At 26.4% G+C, this 16,269-nt stretch overlaps 1 protein-coding gene across 3 annotated transcripts in view; it reads left to right on the forward strand.

Moving 5' to 3' along the window:
• The window catches only part of LOC129966874 (uncharacterized), a 47,492-nt gene that overhangs the window by 28,656 nt on the left and 2,567 nt on the right, over positions 1–16,269 (forward strand). The window contains exons 1-8 of one of the 3 annotated variants that reach the window (XM_056081478.1): positions 7,147–7,339; positions 8,805–8,935; positions 9,018–9,122; positions 9,874–9,945; positions 11,373–11,516; positions 12,480–12,552; positions 13,756–13,892; positions 15,253–15,549. In XM_056081478.1, the coding sequence (XP_055937453.1) occupies positions 8,807–8,935; positions 9,018–9,122; positions 9,874–9,945; positions 11,373–11,516; positions 12,480–12,552; positions 13,756–13,892; positions 15,253–15,549 (957 nt within the window). In that variant the 5' untranslated portion in view covers positions 7,147–7,339; positions 8,805–8,806. Of the gene's footprint in view, positions 1–7,146; positions 7,340–7,500; positions 7,590–8,804; positions 8,936–9,017; positions 9,123–9,873; positions 9,946–11,372; positions 11,517–12,479; positions 12,553–13,755; positions 13,893–15,252; positions 15,550–16,269 lie in introns of those variants that run through there. The other 2 variants (XM_056081477.1, XM_056081479.1) reach the window with 2 other exon arrangements.

Raw genomic sequence — 16,269 nt, forward strand, 5'->3', positions numbered from 1 at the left:
TCATCAAACTCTCGAATTCGATTTTTTTTTTTTACCATTAAAATGTTTTTTTATATATACTTCGTAGATGAGAAATTAAAAATTAAGAAAATCGATACAGTGTTTGTGGCTTAAGCCTATTTTTTAGGGAGGGGATATCAGTCATTTTAAATATATAGATATTTAAAAAAAGGTAAAAAAGTGAAAATCATAAAAGCTTTATTTTCGAATATCTTTCATAATTATAAATATCCGTAAATCAGATTTATAAAAAATTGTCTCACAAACAACTATCTTAAATCTCAATATTCCAAGCGAATGCCTTAACCTTGCTCATATAAATCAGCACACAATGCGAGTTTATTACCTTTTTTGTTCTACTACTCTCATTAAAATGCACTCCTGCTTCCAAAGATTATAATTGAAGTCTGGTGTAAATAGAAAGATTTAGAAGTTAATGGAATCAATTTGATTTACGCGACGCATACTGGTAATGCGTCAATTAAATCTGGAATCCTTTTCGCATTTCACAAGAGGAGAAGAGGAATTACGTCACCACTCAGCTTTAGACAATGACAGTTGCTTCCGCATTAAATGATGGAGATCTGCGTTTATTAGCACGTGCAGTTATGTTGGTTACGTGATTAGGATGTTCGCTTGCAACTGTTTCTTTACATTTTTTAAAAATCTGTCTTACCAAGTATTTTAATCATCTAATAAATAAATAAATAAAATAAAATAAATGACCTCGAGTTTTCCATGTACTCCTCCTTTCAACCTTCTTTTAGTACGAAAAACATATTTTTGGAATTGTGTCGGTGAACAAGATAGCTAAAACCCGCTCTGATGAAAACCTATAAAAAATGATACGTGGTTTGTATATCCAATTTATAGACTTCTGTTAAAATTTAAATTGAATCTGTTTTGGGGAAATTTGTTTGTTTGTCTGCTCGAATGCAATTAAAACAATTACATCAACATAAAGAAACAGATAAATAAAATTTGATTTTTTTGCTAGGGAGTATTACATAGCAAATAGGGGACATTTTGTGCATAGGGTTTCGATTTCTTCCTTTCTTTAAGTAGATTCCTGATAGGAAAACAACCTATTAAATAGATCTCATGAAACGTTAGTATATATACATAGATATAGATATAGGTGTAGTTTTAAATATAAATATAGATATAGATAAAAATGTAGTTTTAAATATCGATATAGTAGATATGTAATGATATCTCTCAATCTAATTTAAATCCTAATTAATTTCCTAATTTTTATCTTAATTTAGTCCATATTAGCATCATTTCAAAATGTTCTCTTATTACCTGATCCAATTCCGGCTTTTTATTTAATTATTTTTACCAAGTGTTCTAGAAAAATGATGAATTAATCATTTTCCGAAGCTCCGAGCGAAGGGTAAAAGTCCCTAATGGCTACAACTTTCTTTTAAAGATACTTAAAATTTCCTTTCCTAGGTCTAAACGTGTCAAAGGAATCCCAATCGAAAACTCAGTGTAAAATCACTGAAGGAAATAATTTCTGCCATTTCGTTCTTACATCGCAATGTAAACAGACGTCAATTTACCACAGCCTCTCAAAAATAAATAAAGAAATAATTTAAGAAATATTCAGATATTCGATTTCATAACTACCTTTTGTTTTTAATTACACAAATTAATTAATACAAATCACATAAATTAATATTTCTTAATCAATAATTTTAACATTTCTGTCTCCAAAGAAAGTTTTTTAAGAATAAAAGCAGAATTAATACATTTGGTAATAAATGATGAATTATGCGATATCAATAAAACCTGTATCTGTGCTTGCTTCAATATGCAATATTTTATTGTTTTTGAGTAAGGACTAAAAAGAACTAGGAAACAATTTAGATGATAAAAGAATCAACTTTTGACTTCCAATTTTGTGATTTTTTTAAAAAATATTTCGACGTAAACAAAGATTACTAGAGAAAATATTTTAATCGCAAAACAGCTTGATTTGAATATTTTGATGAATCTTCTTAAACCACGCTGAACTATAAAAAAATATTTTGGTAGCTATATGTATTTGCTTATTACCATTATTGTTCAAAAAGAATGATGGTTAGACTAATGAAATTTAATGTGCAGTCATCACATCCAAATCACAGATAGCTTGTAAATCTTAGATAATATTCATCGATATGAAATCAGTCAACTGATCCTTGCTCATATGGAACTGATGACTCATCTAGGTTGAATTAAGCCCCTCTAGGAGTCCTTAGCAATGCAAGTCTCTGGACCCTCCTTTTCACCTCTCTAGCTTTCTACATCAGGTACGTTTCATGTTTCTTTTCATTCTTTATATATGAGTTTTATGTAGCAAATACTGATAAATTGACAAAAACATTTAAGTATGCATGCCTTTCGTGAGACTTGGTTTCCGTATTTCGTTTGTAAAAATATTCAAGGTTCAATTTTAAAAGCAATTTTAAAAAAATAGTAAAAAAATTAATGTGTTCTTAATACTGTTTAATTATAGAATCATGCCTTTTTAAATTAAAAAGCAACATTTTAAAAAAATTTTAATCAAAATAACAATATAAAATTTATAAAAGATAATCAATTAGGAATATGAAAAAATGCTCTAACATTTAAACGAATAAATTCGAATTTATTTAATTTGAATAAATTCGAATGCAAGACCATTATAAATTAAATGAGAATATAAAATTTACATACTCAGTAACTATCGCAAATGATATAACGATATTCTGTGGCTCTCTGATATTATAGGCCATTAAGCAGTTGTTTACTTTGCCTATTTAATAACCAGCCCTGTAACTCAGAGAGGTAGAGGTTGGTGGATGAAATTAGCCATTACCAGAAATGTAATTGCCAATTAAATTTAGAAACAAGAATTCTGTTGTCATTCTGTTGTTATTGTGCTTATCAATATATTATTCACAAATGCGACCAGTTAAATGTATAAATTTGGATATATGAGGCTAAACAAAATTCATAGATCTTTGTTATATTTTTAACAGAATCTGCTGAAAGGGGGGAAAAACCTGCCTTTATTTATTCATTTATTTATTGTCTTTTCATATCAATGAGAACACTACAACTCATTTACATCAAATATTTGGTCTTCGATATTCTCGTATGATTCCGCAATACAGCATGTGTTAAGTATCATCATAAAGTGAAGAATATGGAATATGTATACTGTCACTCAAATAGATATAAAAATTGATACCTACTACTTATGCCTTTTTTTAAATAGCTTTCATATGAACATGGACTGACTTATAATCAAACTTCACATTATTAGAGTTTATCTAAAATTTAAAAGAAATTTTAATTTAAATGAGAAAGTTTTAAACTACTAGTTTGTTGAATTTTTTTAAAATTATCGTGTTTGCAGACTGTCCCTAAATTCCTCTTTACCTATATTGACGTTTAACAAATAACACTCACGGACAGATATAACCCTAAAAATGATGGGTTCAGACCTACGAAATCTAAAACGCCGATATTTATCAAATGCTTCAGATTAAATTCTTCACATTTATAATACTTTATCTTTCTACAGGATGTTTTTTAATTGAACCGACTAATTCAGAGAATTGCTAATAGGATGTAGAGGAACAAAAATTGCAATGAAATGTGGTATTGTAAACCACGTCGAGAGGGAGAAAATCGCCGAAACCGCATGCAGGATCTGGGTTCAGAAAGCGTCATAAACACACATAACCTGGTTGGTAGAGAGTTGGATTTGCGTCCCTTTGGTTGTGAGTTCGAACCCCGCCGGCCGAAGATTCCCCGCGTGCTTGGTGGCTGACGCGCGTATAAATCTGTCGTGGTCACAAAGTCATCCATGTCGAGAGTAATACCCCTGGGGGTACTAGATCAGGGGTGATCGTTCTCTGATTGAGGTCTAAATTACGATCTGTGGATGAGTGATTACTCATTAGGACAATCAAAACACCTCATAGTAAATAGCTCTTTTTTTTCTTTTTTTTGTTCTGTGTATCGTGTCGTCCCATGTCATATAAATGCACACAATAATTAAAAATCTAACTAAACTGTTATTTATATCTACCCCAGTTAATGCTCAACATAATTTGTCTGTTTTAATAACCATTTCAGCTGAGCAGAAGATGAAAGGCCGCCGAGCCTAGGCGCTTCCAAAAACCCCCATCATCATTGGCATTGGATGAGTGAATGAAATGCGTGAATGAAGTCCGCCCCGTAAAAAGGGTTGTGACGTGTATGTAGCTAAGTCGTTCTCTTGGCCCTAGATGGCGCTACTATAAAAACAAGAGACGCTCCCCACCGGCTTAAAATCGCTGTCTTCGTAACAGTGGGCTTGTCCATAGCAAGTGCCATAAGAAACAACAACAACAATAATACACAAATGTGAACGATGAATAATACCCATTCCAATTTACTGCAGAAATCTTAGCTGAGGGTTAGAACCACCGCGTGGGCAGGAATCATCAGGGATTATCTCTTGGGGCTGTAATTACTATCTCAAGAGAATAATATACCTTTTATTTCTAAAACACGTTTTTTTTTTTTTCATTTTATTTGAACGATTAATGTTTTTTAAATTGTTTAAAAATGTGTTTTTAGGACTCAATAAGTTCTAAAACATGGAAATTCATAAAAAATCTCGAAATCTTTTTTTATATATGAGAAGATAAAAGAGAAATGCTATATATGGCTTTAATATTAAAACTATAGTTAAGCATAAAAATTTTAGTTCTTACAAAGAAAAACTTTTTCGAAAATTATTATTTTATTTTTATTCAATTCTGTATTTAGTAAATAAAAAATTACATATCAGCAGAAAAGTTATTTAAAAAAAAAACACTCGATATAGAAAAGTTCTAAACTTTACATTATATTTTAAATTATGTTATTTTTAATCTTCCCAACAAGAAAAAACATTTTAATATTTTAGAAGACTTTTGATTTTAATGATCACTGATAATTTCTATTAATTCACCAAGAATTTCATGTCAGATATTATCTTGGATTTATAAAAATTAACACACTTTTCGCTTGCAGTTTCATTTTTCATTTCCATTTTATAATAGTTGAATAAATTTAATCGAAACATAAATATTCTATCAGAATAATTTTAAGCCAAAAGAAATCTTATTCGCATCATCATAAATGATACTTAAAAAATTCCTGAATTCTCTGTATTCTTATCATATTTTTTTTGGGGGGGGCAGGACAAAATTGCATCTTAGCATTCTGGATATCGGCTAGTGAGAAGCAATTTAAACTAGAAAAAATCTGACTAAAGTTTTATTATTTTAATCACTTTATTTAGTTATTTAGGACTTAATATGAAAATTAACTGGTTGAAATAATTAAAACAGTAAAACATTAACCATAATTTTTTCCGATCTAAATTTCCCAGTGCTCTAGGTTTATATTTCTAAAATGCAGTCTTCGTCTTCTATGTTTAAAAAAAAAAAAAAAAAAAAAAATAGGAAGGGGATAGTAGGATGTCCATGATTTTAAGTTTCATATAATATTGATATATAATTTATAGTTGCATAAGCATTAAGATATTATTTATGGCATTAATAAGATCTTTGTGAAGAAAAAGAAACTTGTCTTAAAATTATTCAAAAAAAAAAAAAAAATGTTGAAGTTACTGGACTATATAGTCTGGCGATTTTCCTGCTTCTCTCAGCATTGTAGTTATTTCTGTTCATAATTCTTAGGAAAGGATGCGATTCATAGTGATAAGGTTTAGGTATTGGTGGGTTTATGTTCGGAACGCTGTTCTGCTGTGAAAGTGAGTTTGGATCATGCTAAATCCATCGGAACCAAATGCCCGTTCTTCCGTGTAAAAACTAGGGATGACGAATATTTTACGAGCGGTTATTACGTAACCAATATCATAAAGTCACAAATACCAATGATCAATACTTTTCAAAAAGGGGTGTGATTCAAATCCTTGCTACGATCTTACTGGCGATATTTCGATTACAGGTTTTGGATCACGATAGGAAGTAACAATCGATACTATATCACTGAAGTTTCCCGGAGCGGTGACTTCACTGGAAAGTAACAATCGATACGATCTGTCCAATGGGAGCTCTCGAACAAAACAGGAAAAGAGAATCTGTGAATGGTTTGAAAAGTGAAAGGACCGGTTATTGGAATTATCGTATCATTGAATTGCATATCACTGAAATTTATCGGAGCGGTGACTTCACTGGAAAGTGTGAAGTCGCCGCTCCACTTCATGAGAGTGATCTTCACTTTCCATATTCGCATTAGATAATGCACTATTCCATACAAATCATTTTTAATTGCTTGTGACTTGACTTTGCATATACTCTGTTTACTACTGGCGCCATTTATTGGTAGAATATAGAACTAAATTTAACAATTTAAAGAAATGACATATATATTTAATTCAAATTTTTCATAAAATGGTTTACTCCAATAAAAAAATTAAATAAATAGTTTTAAAAAATCAAATTTAAGAAGCAAGCTGAAATAGAAAAATTAATTCAATCACACGTTACTTAAGTCATTAAATTAAGTATTAATTGCAATTAATAAATTTTATGTTTAATATTAAGTAATAATTGTTAATTAATAATATGATTGAAATAACAGATATTTGGAACAAATATTTAAAAATAACAATAGCAAAATTATTTGTTATTCAAAAATTCGTGAATTATGCATCTCTAGTAAAAACCTGGAAAGGAGAAGTGTCACACTCGCTACTTGACAGCAGCTCAAAATTATCAGTTTCATTCCAAAACACCCATGTGTTGTTCTAAAACGGAACGTAGTGGCAAATAATGTGAACAGAAAAAAAAAATATCTTGTATGGTGTCTATGTTCTACAGTCTTGTGCTCCTTCTTTGTGCTTATTCTGTAAATGTTTGGCATCATCTGAGGTGGAAAATAAAACTTCTACAAAGCTATTCGGACGTTCAAACTATTTGTTAGCTTGTTATATTAGCTTGTTTGTTAGCTAGTATTTTTATTTTATTCCACGATTTCAGAATAATTTAATTTCAAAATAATAAATATGTGGTTTGAAAGAGTTCATTATTTTTCTCCATATGGCAACATAAAATAATCCAATTAAATCTCAGTTCTAATTTTACGCAATTTTTAGAAACAGAAACTGTGAAAACGAGTTTCGATTCTGAAACATTTATTTTTTTTCGGATAATTATTTATAAAGAAATAACTTTATTTTTATTTCAACGATATTGTGAGAATTTTTTTATGTTTGTTGTCATCAAACATTAAAAATATCTTCTTTCGTTATTATTATTACTTATTCCTTTATTTTATGACTAGTGTTTCAGAAACTGACTTGGAGGTAAAAAAACATTTGAAAATTTCGTAAGAAACGTCATAATTACAGGAATAGATTTTTCATCTCTCATTACTTTACTTACTGTTTATATTGCTGTCACGTTGTTTCAAAAATTTAGTCGTAGTGAAAATAGTGTTGTTTAAAGCGTCAGTTATCTGAAAAAATATTTTAGTAATGTTTTACAGTTTAAAATATAATTCCGTTCAGAATTTATTGAAAATAAGGATTAAATGTGGAAAACATGTTGAAGCAGGTGATAAATATGAATACTATTTTTATACTTAAAAAATAGTATTCATTAAATGTACCTGTTACTGAATTATTTATTATTATTATTTGTTGATAATTATTTTTATTCTAAAATTGATATAAAATAAAAGGATGAAAAAATTGACTCATAATTACATATTAAAAATAATACATATAGATTCAGTGCAATTAAGAAAAGCTTCAAATTTTATCTATCATTTATTTCTGTGTGATGTGCTTATGATTATTTATGCAGTTACGTGTAGGAAATTAATTCTCAAAAGCATATTTTGAGATTTAATTCAAAAAGTTATAGGAAAAAGTATAATGTTTCAATCTTTAAAATAAATTATAAGTTATTTGTTATCCAACAGGTTGTAAGTAATTTAATTTTGCTGGGCAAACTTTAAATACATTGATAAAATTTTCAATACTGAAGATAAAACCACCACAAAACTAAAGTTACTTTTTAATAAGAAAATGCAATTATAAGATTATATCTTGAATAAAAATAATAAGCTAATTTGGGTTTTTCACAATTTGCAGACATTTTAAATTCAACTTTAAAAAATTATGCAATTTTTTCATATAATTTACTGTATAGCCAAAAGTATTTGTAGGTCATGGCTAAATAATAGCCAATTATTAATTTAAATATTTTTTAAAAAATTGTAATTGAATTAATTTTAAAAGTTAAATTAGATGAATTTTTACGTATGAGTGCCCCCCCCCCCTTCTTATAATTTATGTTGACAGAAAAAAAAAAGGACAATGAATATTTTGAGTATATATGAAAATAGCTTAAGATTTTTATGAAATGATTTAAGATTTTTTTATATATATTTATCTTCAAAATGCTGAATATTTTTTAATATTTATATTATCCTATGAAACTACAAGATTCTAGCATTTGTCCATTATACATTATTGTTTTCAAGTGAAGATTTATTAAACAATTATTAAAATTAATTTTTAGAATAGTAGGCTTTTTATCTCTTGTATTTTTAAGAATGGAATAAGAAAACAACAACTCATTTAAAAAATTTCCAACTAAAATGAAATTTGTTTTTGAATTTAAAAAGAAAATGTGAATATTCTTCAATTATAAGATATTGCAAGCAATGTGAAGCAGTAATTTGAATATGGTAATGACTTATTTTTCTTAAATTAATTATTTATAAATCATTAGTAAGTTTTTTTTCCCTTTTCTGTATTTTAGATATGGATGCACCTTCTCAAAATATGATTCAGCATAAGTATGGACGAGATTATTTACTTCAACTTAGGCTCCATCCTTTCTCCTTACAGAAACCAGACAATTTAAAAAATCATGATATTGTGAAAGAAAAAGTATGATATATTTTTGATATCATATAATTGCTATTTTTCATTTATGTAGTATTTCAAAAAATAATTTTTATTTCTGTGATAGCTTTATTTACACCAATTAAACTTTGGCAATGGATCTCAAAATACCCATTTATCCCAGCCATGTACTTATCCAGATTTTCCAATGCCTTTGAAGGATCCAGAAAATGTAAGCCTTTTATTTTATTTTAGAAGAATTGTATAATATTGAGCTATATCCATTAAATGAAAAATACCAATTCTATTAGGATTTTCAGGTCTTGAATTATAAAGGCGCAGTGTTTCAGCATTTAAAGTTTTTCTTGATATTATATTTTGCAATCCTTCATTTAAAGTAACCTTTTTTTTTTTTTTTCTGCAAGTTGCATTTGATTTCCCGAGTTACTTTTATAAATAAGCATTGCAAGATAGAAGGGGTGTCCTTAATACTTATATTCAATCATACCTTTACTTGGCATCATAAATTCATTCCTATTCAGAAAATTTAAAATTACATTCCAACTATATGAATTTATGAGAAGAATAAGGAACAGATGCTTTTATTTACTGTGAATGTTGCAACATGTTTAATAAGGGTGTTAGTAACATACAAGTTACAAAATGACAAATAGTAATATTTTTTCGAAGATTTTCAGTATTAAATGTGGCATCTACCTTTGTACAAAAATAACTTTTAAATATTCATGTTAAATGAATTAAAGAAAAATATTGAAATAATTACATAAATATTTTTAAACTTGGGTAAAACTTTATTTGGCTGTAGTGAGGCCTCAGTAAGAGGCATATAAGTTTTTTTTGTTTTACCTATTTACAGATAAAATATTTGTATTGAAAAGTATTTTTTATTCATCATTCTTTCTGTTCTTATAATTTTTTGTCTTCTATGATTTCTCTTGTATTGTCTCATTTTTTTCCTATAGATTCTGCGTTATCATCATTCTATTCCAAATTGTTACTCTAGAAACTGTTCTTCATATATCACTGGACGTAAGGTAAAAAATAAAAAATAAATTATTATTATAGATGATTTCTTTACTTAAGTTTGAAATAAATGCAATTAACATTTTCATGTGTCTGTTATGCAGAAATTTAATATATATATATATAGGCAATGATTTTCTTTTCTTATAAAAATGTATAGTTATGTTTTGCATGTAATATATACCATTCATATACAAAATGTATGACCACAAATGGCAGTCAAATCAATCAAAAATATTGAATATAATAATGTAAGTTTCATTTTTTTGTAATTAAAATCCATTGGTTAATTAAAATAAAAAGATGTTGAATAATTCTGAAATCTAGTAACAATAAAATAGTTTACAATTTGTATCCTAAAAGATAACTGTAATTGTGTATAAAAATTTAATTCTTAAGAATCATAAAATTTAATAAAAGCTGATAAATTTACTTATATTTTCTTTAATAAATTTTATTCTTAACTGAATAAATTGAATTTTTTATATATAAGTGTTTTCATATTTGAATCATTAATCACAAAATCAGCATTTAATTCTTGTTATACAATGATAAAAATCTACCTTGCCCTTTCTTTTTAAAATTTGTGTAATAATACAATTTGCAATTTGCCTGTCTTAAGGTTAAAGTAATTCTAACTTTATACAATAAATTAATTTTTAAGATGTATACAGGATTATTGTAATTAAACTAATGCAATATTTTTTCAGTTATTAAAAATATTTTTCATTCAATTTAGCTATAATATCTTTATTTTACTGATGTTTGGTTTTATTTTGACATTATTTCCTTTTGCTTGTAATTTCCTAGTCTTTGTTCTTACATGTCAGTGAATTGATTGTTCTTTATAACATATTTCACAATTTGATGGCAATATTGTCTAGAAATTTTTATTTATTTATTTACAAAGCAAAAAATAGAGCTCATCATCAATCATAAATCCTGTCTTCACTAATTAGCAGTAGCAAACTTTAAAAAGAGAGAAGGTATTTGATTTTTTTCAAGTTTTTATGAAAGATTTTAATGTTAATTCCTTTGTATTTGGTACATGATTAGCATGTTATTCTTAAACCCACTACCTCTTTCCTATTCAATAAACTTTTTTTTAATTATATATTTGAAATTTTGTCATTATACTATATGTAATTCACTTTTAGTGTGTAAAAATTGAGAAAATAAGAAATTCCAATATTGGGCATTTTTTTTTTAATCTTTTATATTCTGAAACTTTTTCCTTTATATACAAATTAATCTAAATTTGAAGAGATGCATGGCAAAAACTTTGAATTGTTCTACAAATTCATTTCATGATATTTATTCATATGCTTATAAAAGTGTTCTTCATATGCTTATTATCATTTTATGTATTACTTCTACTTTATAACTCTTTCCATTTTATTTTGATATATGATATAATAAATTGTATATATTTTTACAGTGTAATACTGGAATACATGTTAAACCATCATCGAAGAGTCGTCAACTATACATACCCGATTATGTTAACTCTATACAGAAGTTGCAATTTCAGAATTCGTCTGATTTTGAAGATTTTTTACATGATGATATCTATTGTTCAAATGTAAGAACTTTCATATGGTTATAGTGACACAATAGGGAACTAAGCCAGTTTATAGATTTTCTATTCATTATTGAAAATTTGATTGAAATATATATGTGTGTGCTCTTTTGTATTACCAACAATGCCAAATAACTACTTTTTATGTAATATTTCACAAGCTCAATCATATTGCAAAATGTGTATGAGGTTTGGGCTGATCTGAAAGTGGAAGCTCAAGTTTGGCAGTTGATTTCAATAAAGAGCCAACTATGTACACAGGCCCAGTGAACATTGAAATTATTGGGAATGAAACATTTCTCTTTTGAGGATGGTGTGGGAATTGGAGGATGTGTGGCAGGTGTTGCCTTAGATTTGCATGCCACTTCATCTCATCATTGCTGTAACTAGTAAGATCTACTTGAAATAGCTTGCGTGCTGTTTCAAAATGAAAGGATAATATAATTAAACTAAACTAAATTCAAAATACATGTTTTAGGTAATATAACTGGATCTCCTTTTCAATAGTGACATAAAATTGACTTACTGCAGGGAAAAACTTATTCAGGAGAATTTTATAATTCAGGAGTATTTTATTTGCATCACTTCGTATTTGGAAATTTCCAAAATCATTTTATATAATCTTATATTTTAACTCAACATAATGCAGTTAAACTTCATATATATATATATATATATATACACTGTTTGCTTCCAAGCGTAATATTTATAATAATTAATTTTATGCTAATTATTATATAAATTAGTGTAAATAAATTAATCTTTTTTTAAAGGAAAGTAGAAGGGTAGTTATATCATTATTATATTGAAATTGAAAATAACATTAATATTCAATTTACAAATTTTAATTCAAGGTTTTGTTAAATTTAGACATTTCCTTTAGTTAAATTGGAATACTACATAACAGAATTAGATTTCATTGTATACCATTATCTTTATTTAACTGAAAGTGAAAAATATTTATAGGCTCCTTGGTTAAAGCAGTGTTGCTCATTTTCAGAAGAAACATGGAATTGTCGAAACCAGCGATCTGATCATGGTTTGTAGTTGTTTTTAAAATTGTAAAAAAGCTTTATTTGGAATTTTTTGAATTGATAAATAAAACTGGGAAATTTATATATATATATATATATATATATATATATCATAAAATTTAAAATGGAATTAATTTGATTCTAACTTTATGCAGATTTTGGTATGTTGAAATATGTATTTAAAAGACAATATAATCTTGAAATATAACTTTGTGTATTCTTATTTTGCATTGGTTTAAAATTCTTGTTTAACAAAGTAGATGAAGATTGAATTTTTAATGAGTATATATTTTAGATTGTTACTAACTGTCCTGTTGCACAGTTAATAGATATAATTGTTAAACTGCTTTTTTATTCATTTAAATTCCATTCATACATAATAGCTGAATCCAAGAATTCATATTTTAACTGAAAGTTTTATTTGTTTCTTTCAATTCGAGCAAAGTTGCATATTTCTTTAAAATCTTTAATAATTAATCATGAATATTCCTTAATAGTATAAATGCCAACTAACAAATTATGATTAAGTTCTCTGTTCCTATATTTTGCAAGTTGATCTGAACTGATAAATCTAGTTTATTGCTAAGCTCTGTACTACAAGTCCTTGCATTTTATGACAATATATTCTAGAATTTTTAATAAACACATGTTCTAGAATTTTTATATTGAAGATATTTTTGTATTGAAGATTTGTATTTGATATTGAAGATTGATAAATTTTTTTAAGCAATTTGTGTATTAATGTGTTGATGAATTCATAAATGTTCTCATAAAATTTAATATCTTTTGCTATAAACAATCTTTTGTTTCAGTTTCCGTCTTCAAATATATATAGTGTTGTCAGCTTTTCCTTCTTTATTGAAACATGGACTTTTCATAATATAAGTACATTCAGATGATAATCATATGCCTCAAAATGAAAGAAAGAAAAGAAAAATGCTAATTTTATCTTACTTTTTTTTAGGGGGTGCAGAAAGAGTTCTGCTGCATTTTCACTATTCAAATATATCTTATTTGTGACTAGTATAGAATTAAATTGCAGGTCCAAATAAATTTGAATATGTTAAGATTATTCAAGTTCACTTTGTTGCATTATATTTTTGGATATTTGAAAAAAATTATAGGTGAACAGAAAATTTCAATTACAAGCATAATATGCGGAATTTTTCCAATTCATATATATAAATATATATTGTATTTTTTTAAAGAATCTTCTTCAAAATCAAGTTTTGAGAGCTCCTCAAGAAGCAAGAAAAAACCATTACCAATCATTGATCCAAAGAATGGAAAAAATATCTTGGATGGTATTTGTGAAGTTTCTACAACACAAGAAAGTATTACATCTGTAAGTAAAATTTTTTATATTCTCAAAATGCATTTTTATCTTTAAAATTTGTGCATATTTTTAATAAAAAAAATGTAAAAAAAATCTCTAAATTTATATATAAAGAATGAATGAAATATCATAGTAATAATAATAATAGCAAAAGAAATAATAAAATCTCATTATGATTCAATTATTCAGTTGAATAAGACATATTTATATATGTTGGAGCTGAAACTTGCAATGTTTCCTTTTTCAGAGCATTTTTACCATTCTGAAACTGATCTTCTGTTTTGTATTTAAAACTTTTCTTTATTACTTATTTTCGAATCTAAAACAAGATCACTATAAGCTTTTTAAGAATTATATTTAATATAATTTTAAATATAGTATTGTCAAGTTTTTACACTTTTCAAGGAACCAGATATTAAATGGTGCAAACCATTGGTAACTTAATCGTAAATAAGTAAAAATGTCCAGGAAAAAAGAAGTAAATGTTTCACAAATATATAATAATATTATAGAACTATATAGTTCTTATTACTAATAATTATTTCAGATACATAACAAATGCAAATTAACTGCTGATATTGCACTTCCTTTGTAATTTCGCTGATCATTTATTTAGAAAAAATTAAGTAAAATATTGTGTAATATATTCTTTTAATTTTGTTATCTTTTACTTTATGGAATCATCCAAACTGCAATGTCCTTTTTCTGGATGAAAATTTGAGTATCAAAATTACAATACTAACATACACTTATATCTAGATGTAAAATACAATTATTACTTGAGATAAATAATCATAAGTGTTTTTGTCTCTTATTCTTTATGTCCATTGTTCAAATTCATAAAAATTATCGATTTATTTCATCTCCATCTTTAGATGACCCTCTAAAATGTACTTTTGGTTGGTTGCAATGGCATTTAATTACTTAGCATGATATAAATGGTAGTAAACTTAACATTTCTTAAAATGAGGATTTTAAAGATCTCAAATAAAGAAAATCTAAGGAATATCAATCGAGAACAAGGATGAAATACTGAAGACACGAACATAAGATTGGAATAATACTGTATTTTTTATGTGTACCCATTAATACTTAATTTAATGCATTTCCATATCAGTATTTACATATTAACTGCATATCAGCAATTAATTACCAAACATCATATGTTGATAGGTTCTTTCATAACTAAATTTTGTCTATGTTCATCTGTGATATTCTATTAATATATTACCACTATACCTTTTTTTCAAATTTTTGGAGATAATTTTTATAATTTAGATCACATTTATTTAACTGAATCTCAATTATAAGAAGTATTTTTAATTAGAAAAATTAAATCTTGCTAAGCAATCTGAATTTTTATTTTTAGGATTCAAATGATGGGGATTCTGGAGCTAAAAGTGGTAGTACATTAATCTCAGAAATAGACAAGCAGCCAGATCATGATGAATGCACTCTTTCTGCAACAGATAATAATGGAATTGAAACTATTACTCAAAACTTATCAAATATTGATTGTTCTAGCCAGTCCCAGATTTCAAGTTGTAGTTATCAGAATCCAAGTTGCAAAGATGATAGAATCTGTGACGACGATGGAAATAATATCATGGCAACTTTTAAAGATGAAAACATTGCATTTAAATCTGATTTTGATGTGAACTTGAAAGTATGTAGAATCAAAAAATATTAATAATTTATTTTTGATTAATTAGATTAATTTAATTCTGATTAATTGGATAAATTATTTGATTAATTTTAATAATTGTTGCAGATTGTTTTGAGGGATTTAAAAAAAGTTTAAATTTGTAAGTTTCTAACTTGTTATTAAAAGATTCTTTCTTACTTGTTTCAGATATCATTATGACAAATTATTTAATATGTTAAAATACAATTTGTTTAAAATAATGAAATTTAGTTTGTGACTTTTTAAAAGAATTTGAGAAGAAAAGAATTTTTTTGCCGTTTTATTATATGAAAAGGAAACCATAAATTAAATCAAAAAATATTTTACCTTGTAATAATATATAGCCTTTTACATCACAAAAACAAATGCTTGTAATTTATATTAAGATAAATGAGAAATATTTTTCTATGTCTTCTCTAAGGTCTTATTATTTCTTAAATTATTTAAGCTGCATATCATTTTTTTTTACAATAGAAGGTAGAAAAGGTGAAAATAAGATGAGGGAAAAAAAATACATATTTTTTATAATTGTTTTGAACTAAAAGGATATTAAAAAAACATTTAAGATATGATAGATTTAAAATGAATTTTATTTTATATATTGTTGGAGTGTAGATTTATTTTTATTATCTATCATTCATTTAAAATTGATTTCTTGTGAATGTAAACAGAAGGATAAAAAGCATTCTCTTTTGCCCCTCC

Source organism: Argiope bruennichi, chromosome 4, assembly GCF_947563725.1.
Source record: "Argiope bruennichi chromosome 4, qqArgBrue1.1, whole genome shotgun sequence".
Classification (NCBI taxonomy): domain Eukaryota; kingdom Metazoa; phylum Arthropoda; class Arachnida; order Araneae; family Araneidae; genus Argiope; species Argiope bruennichi.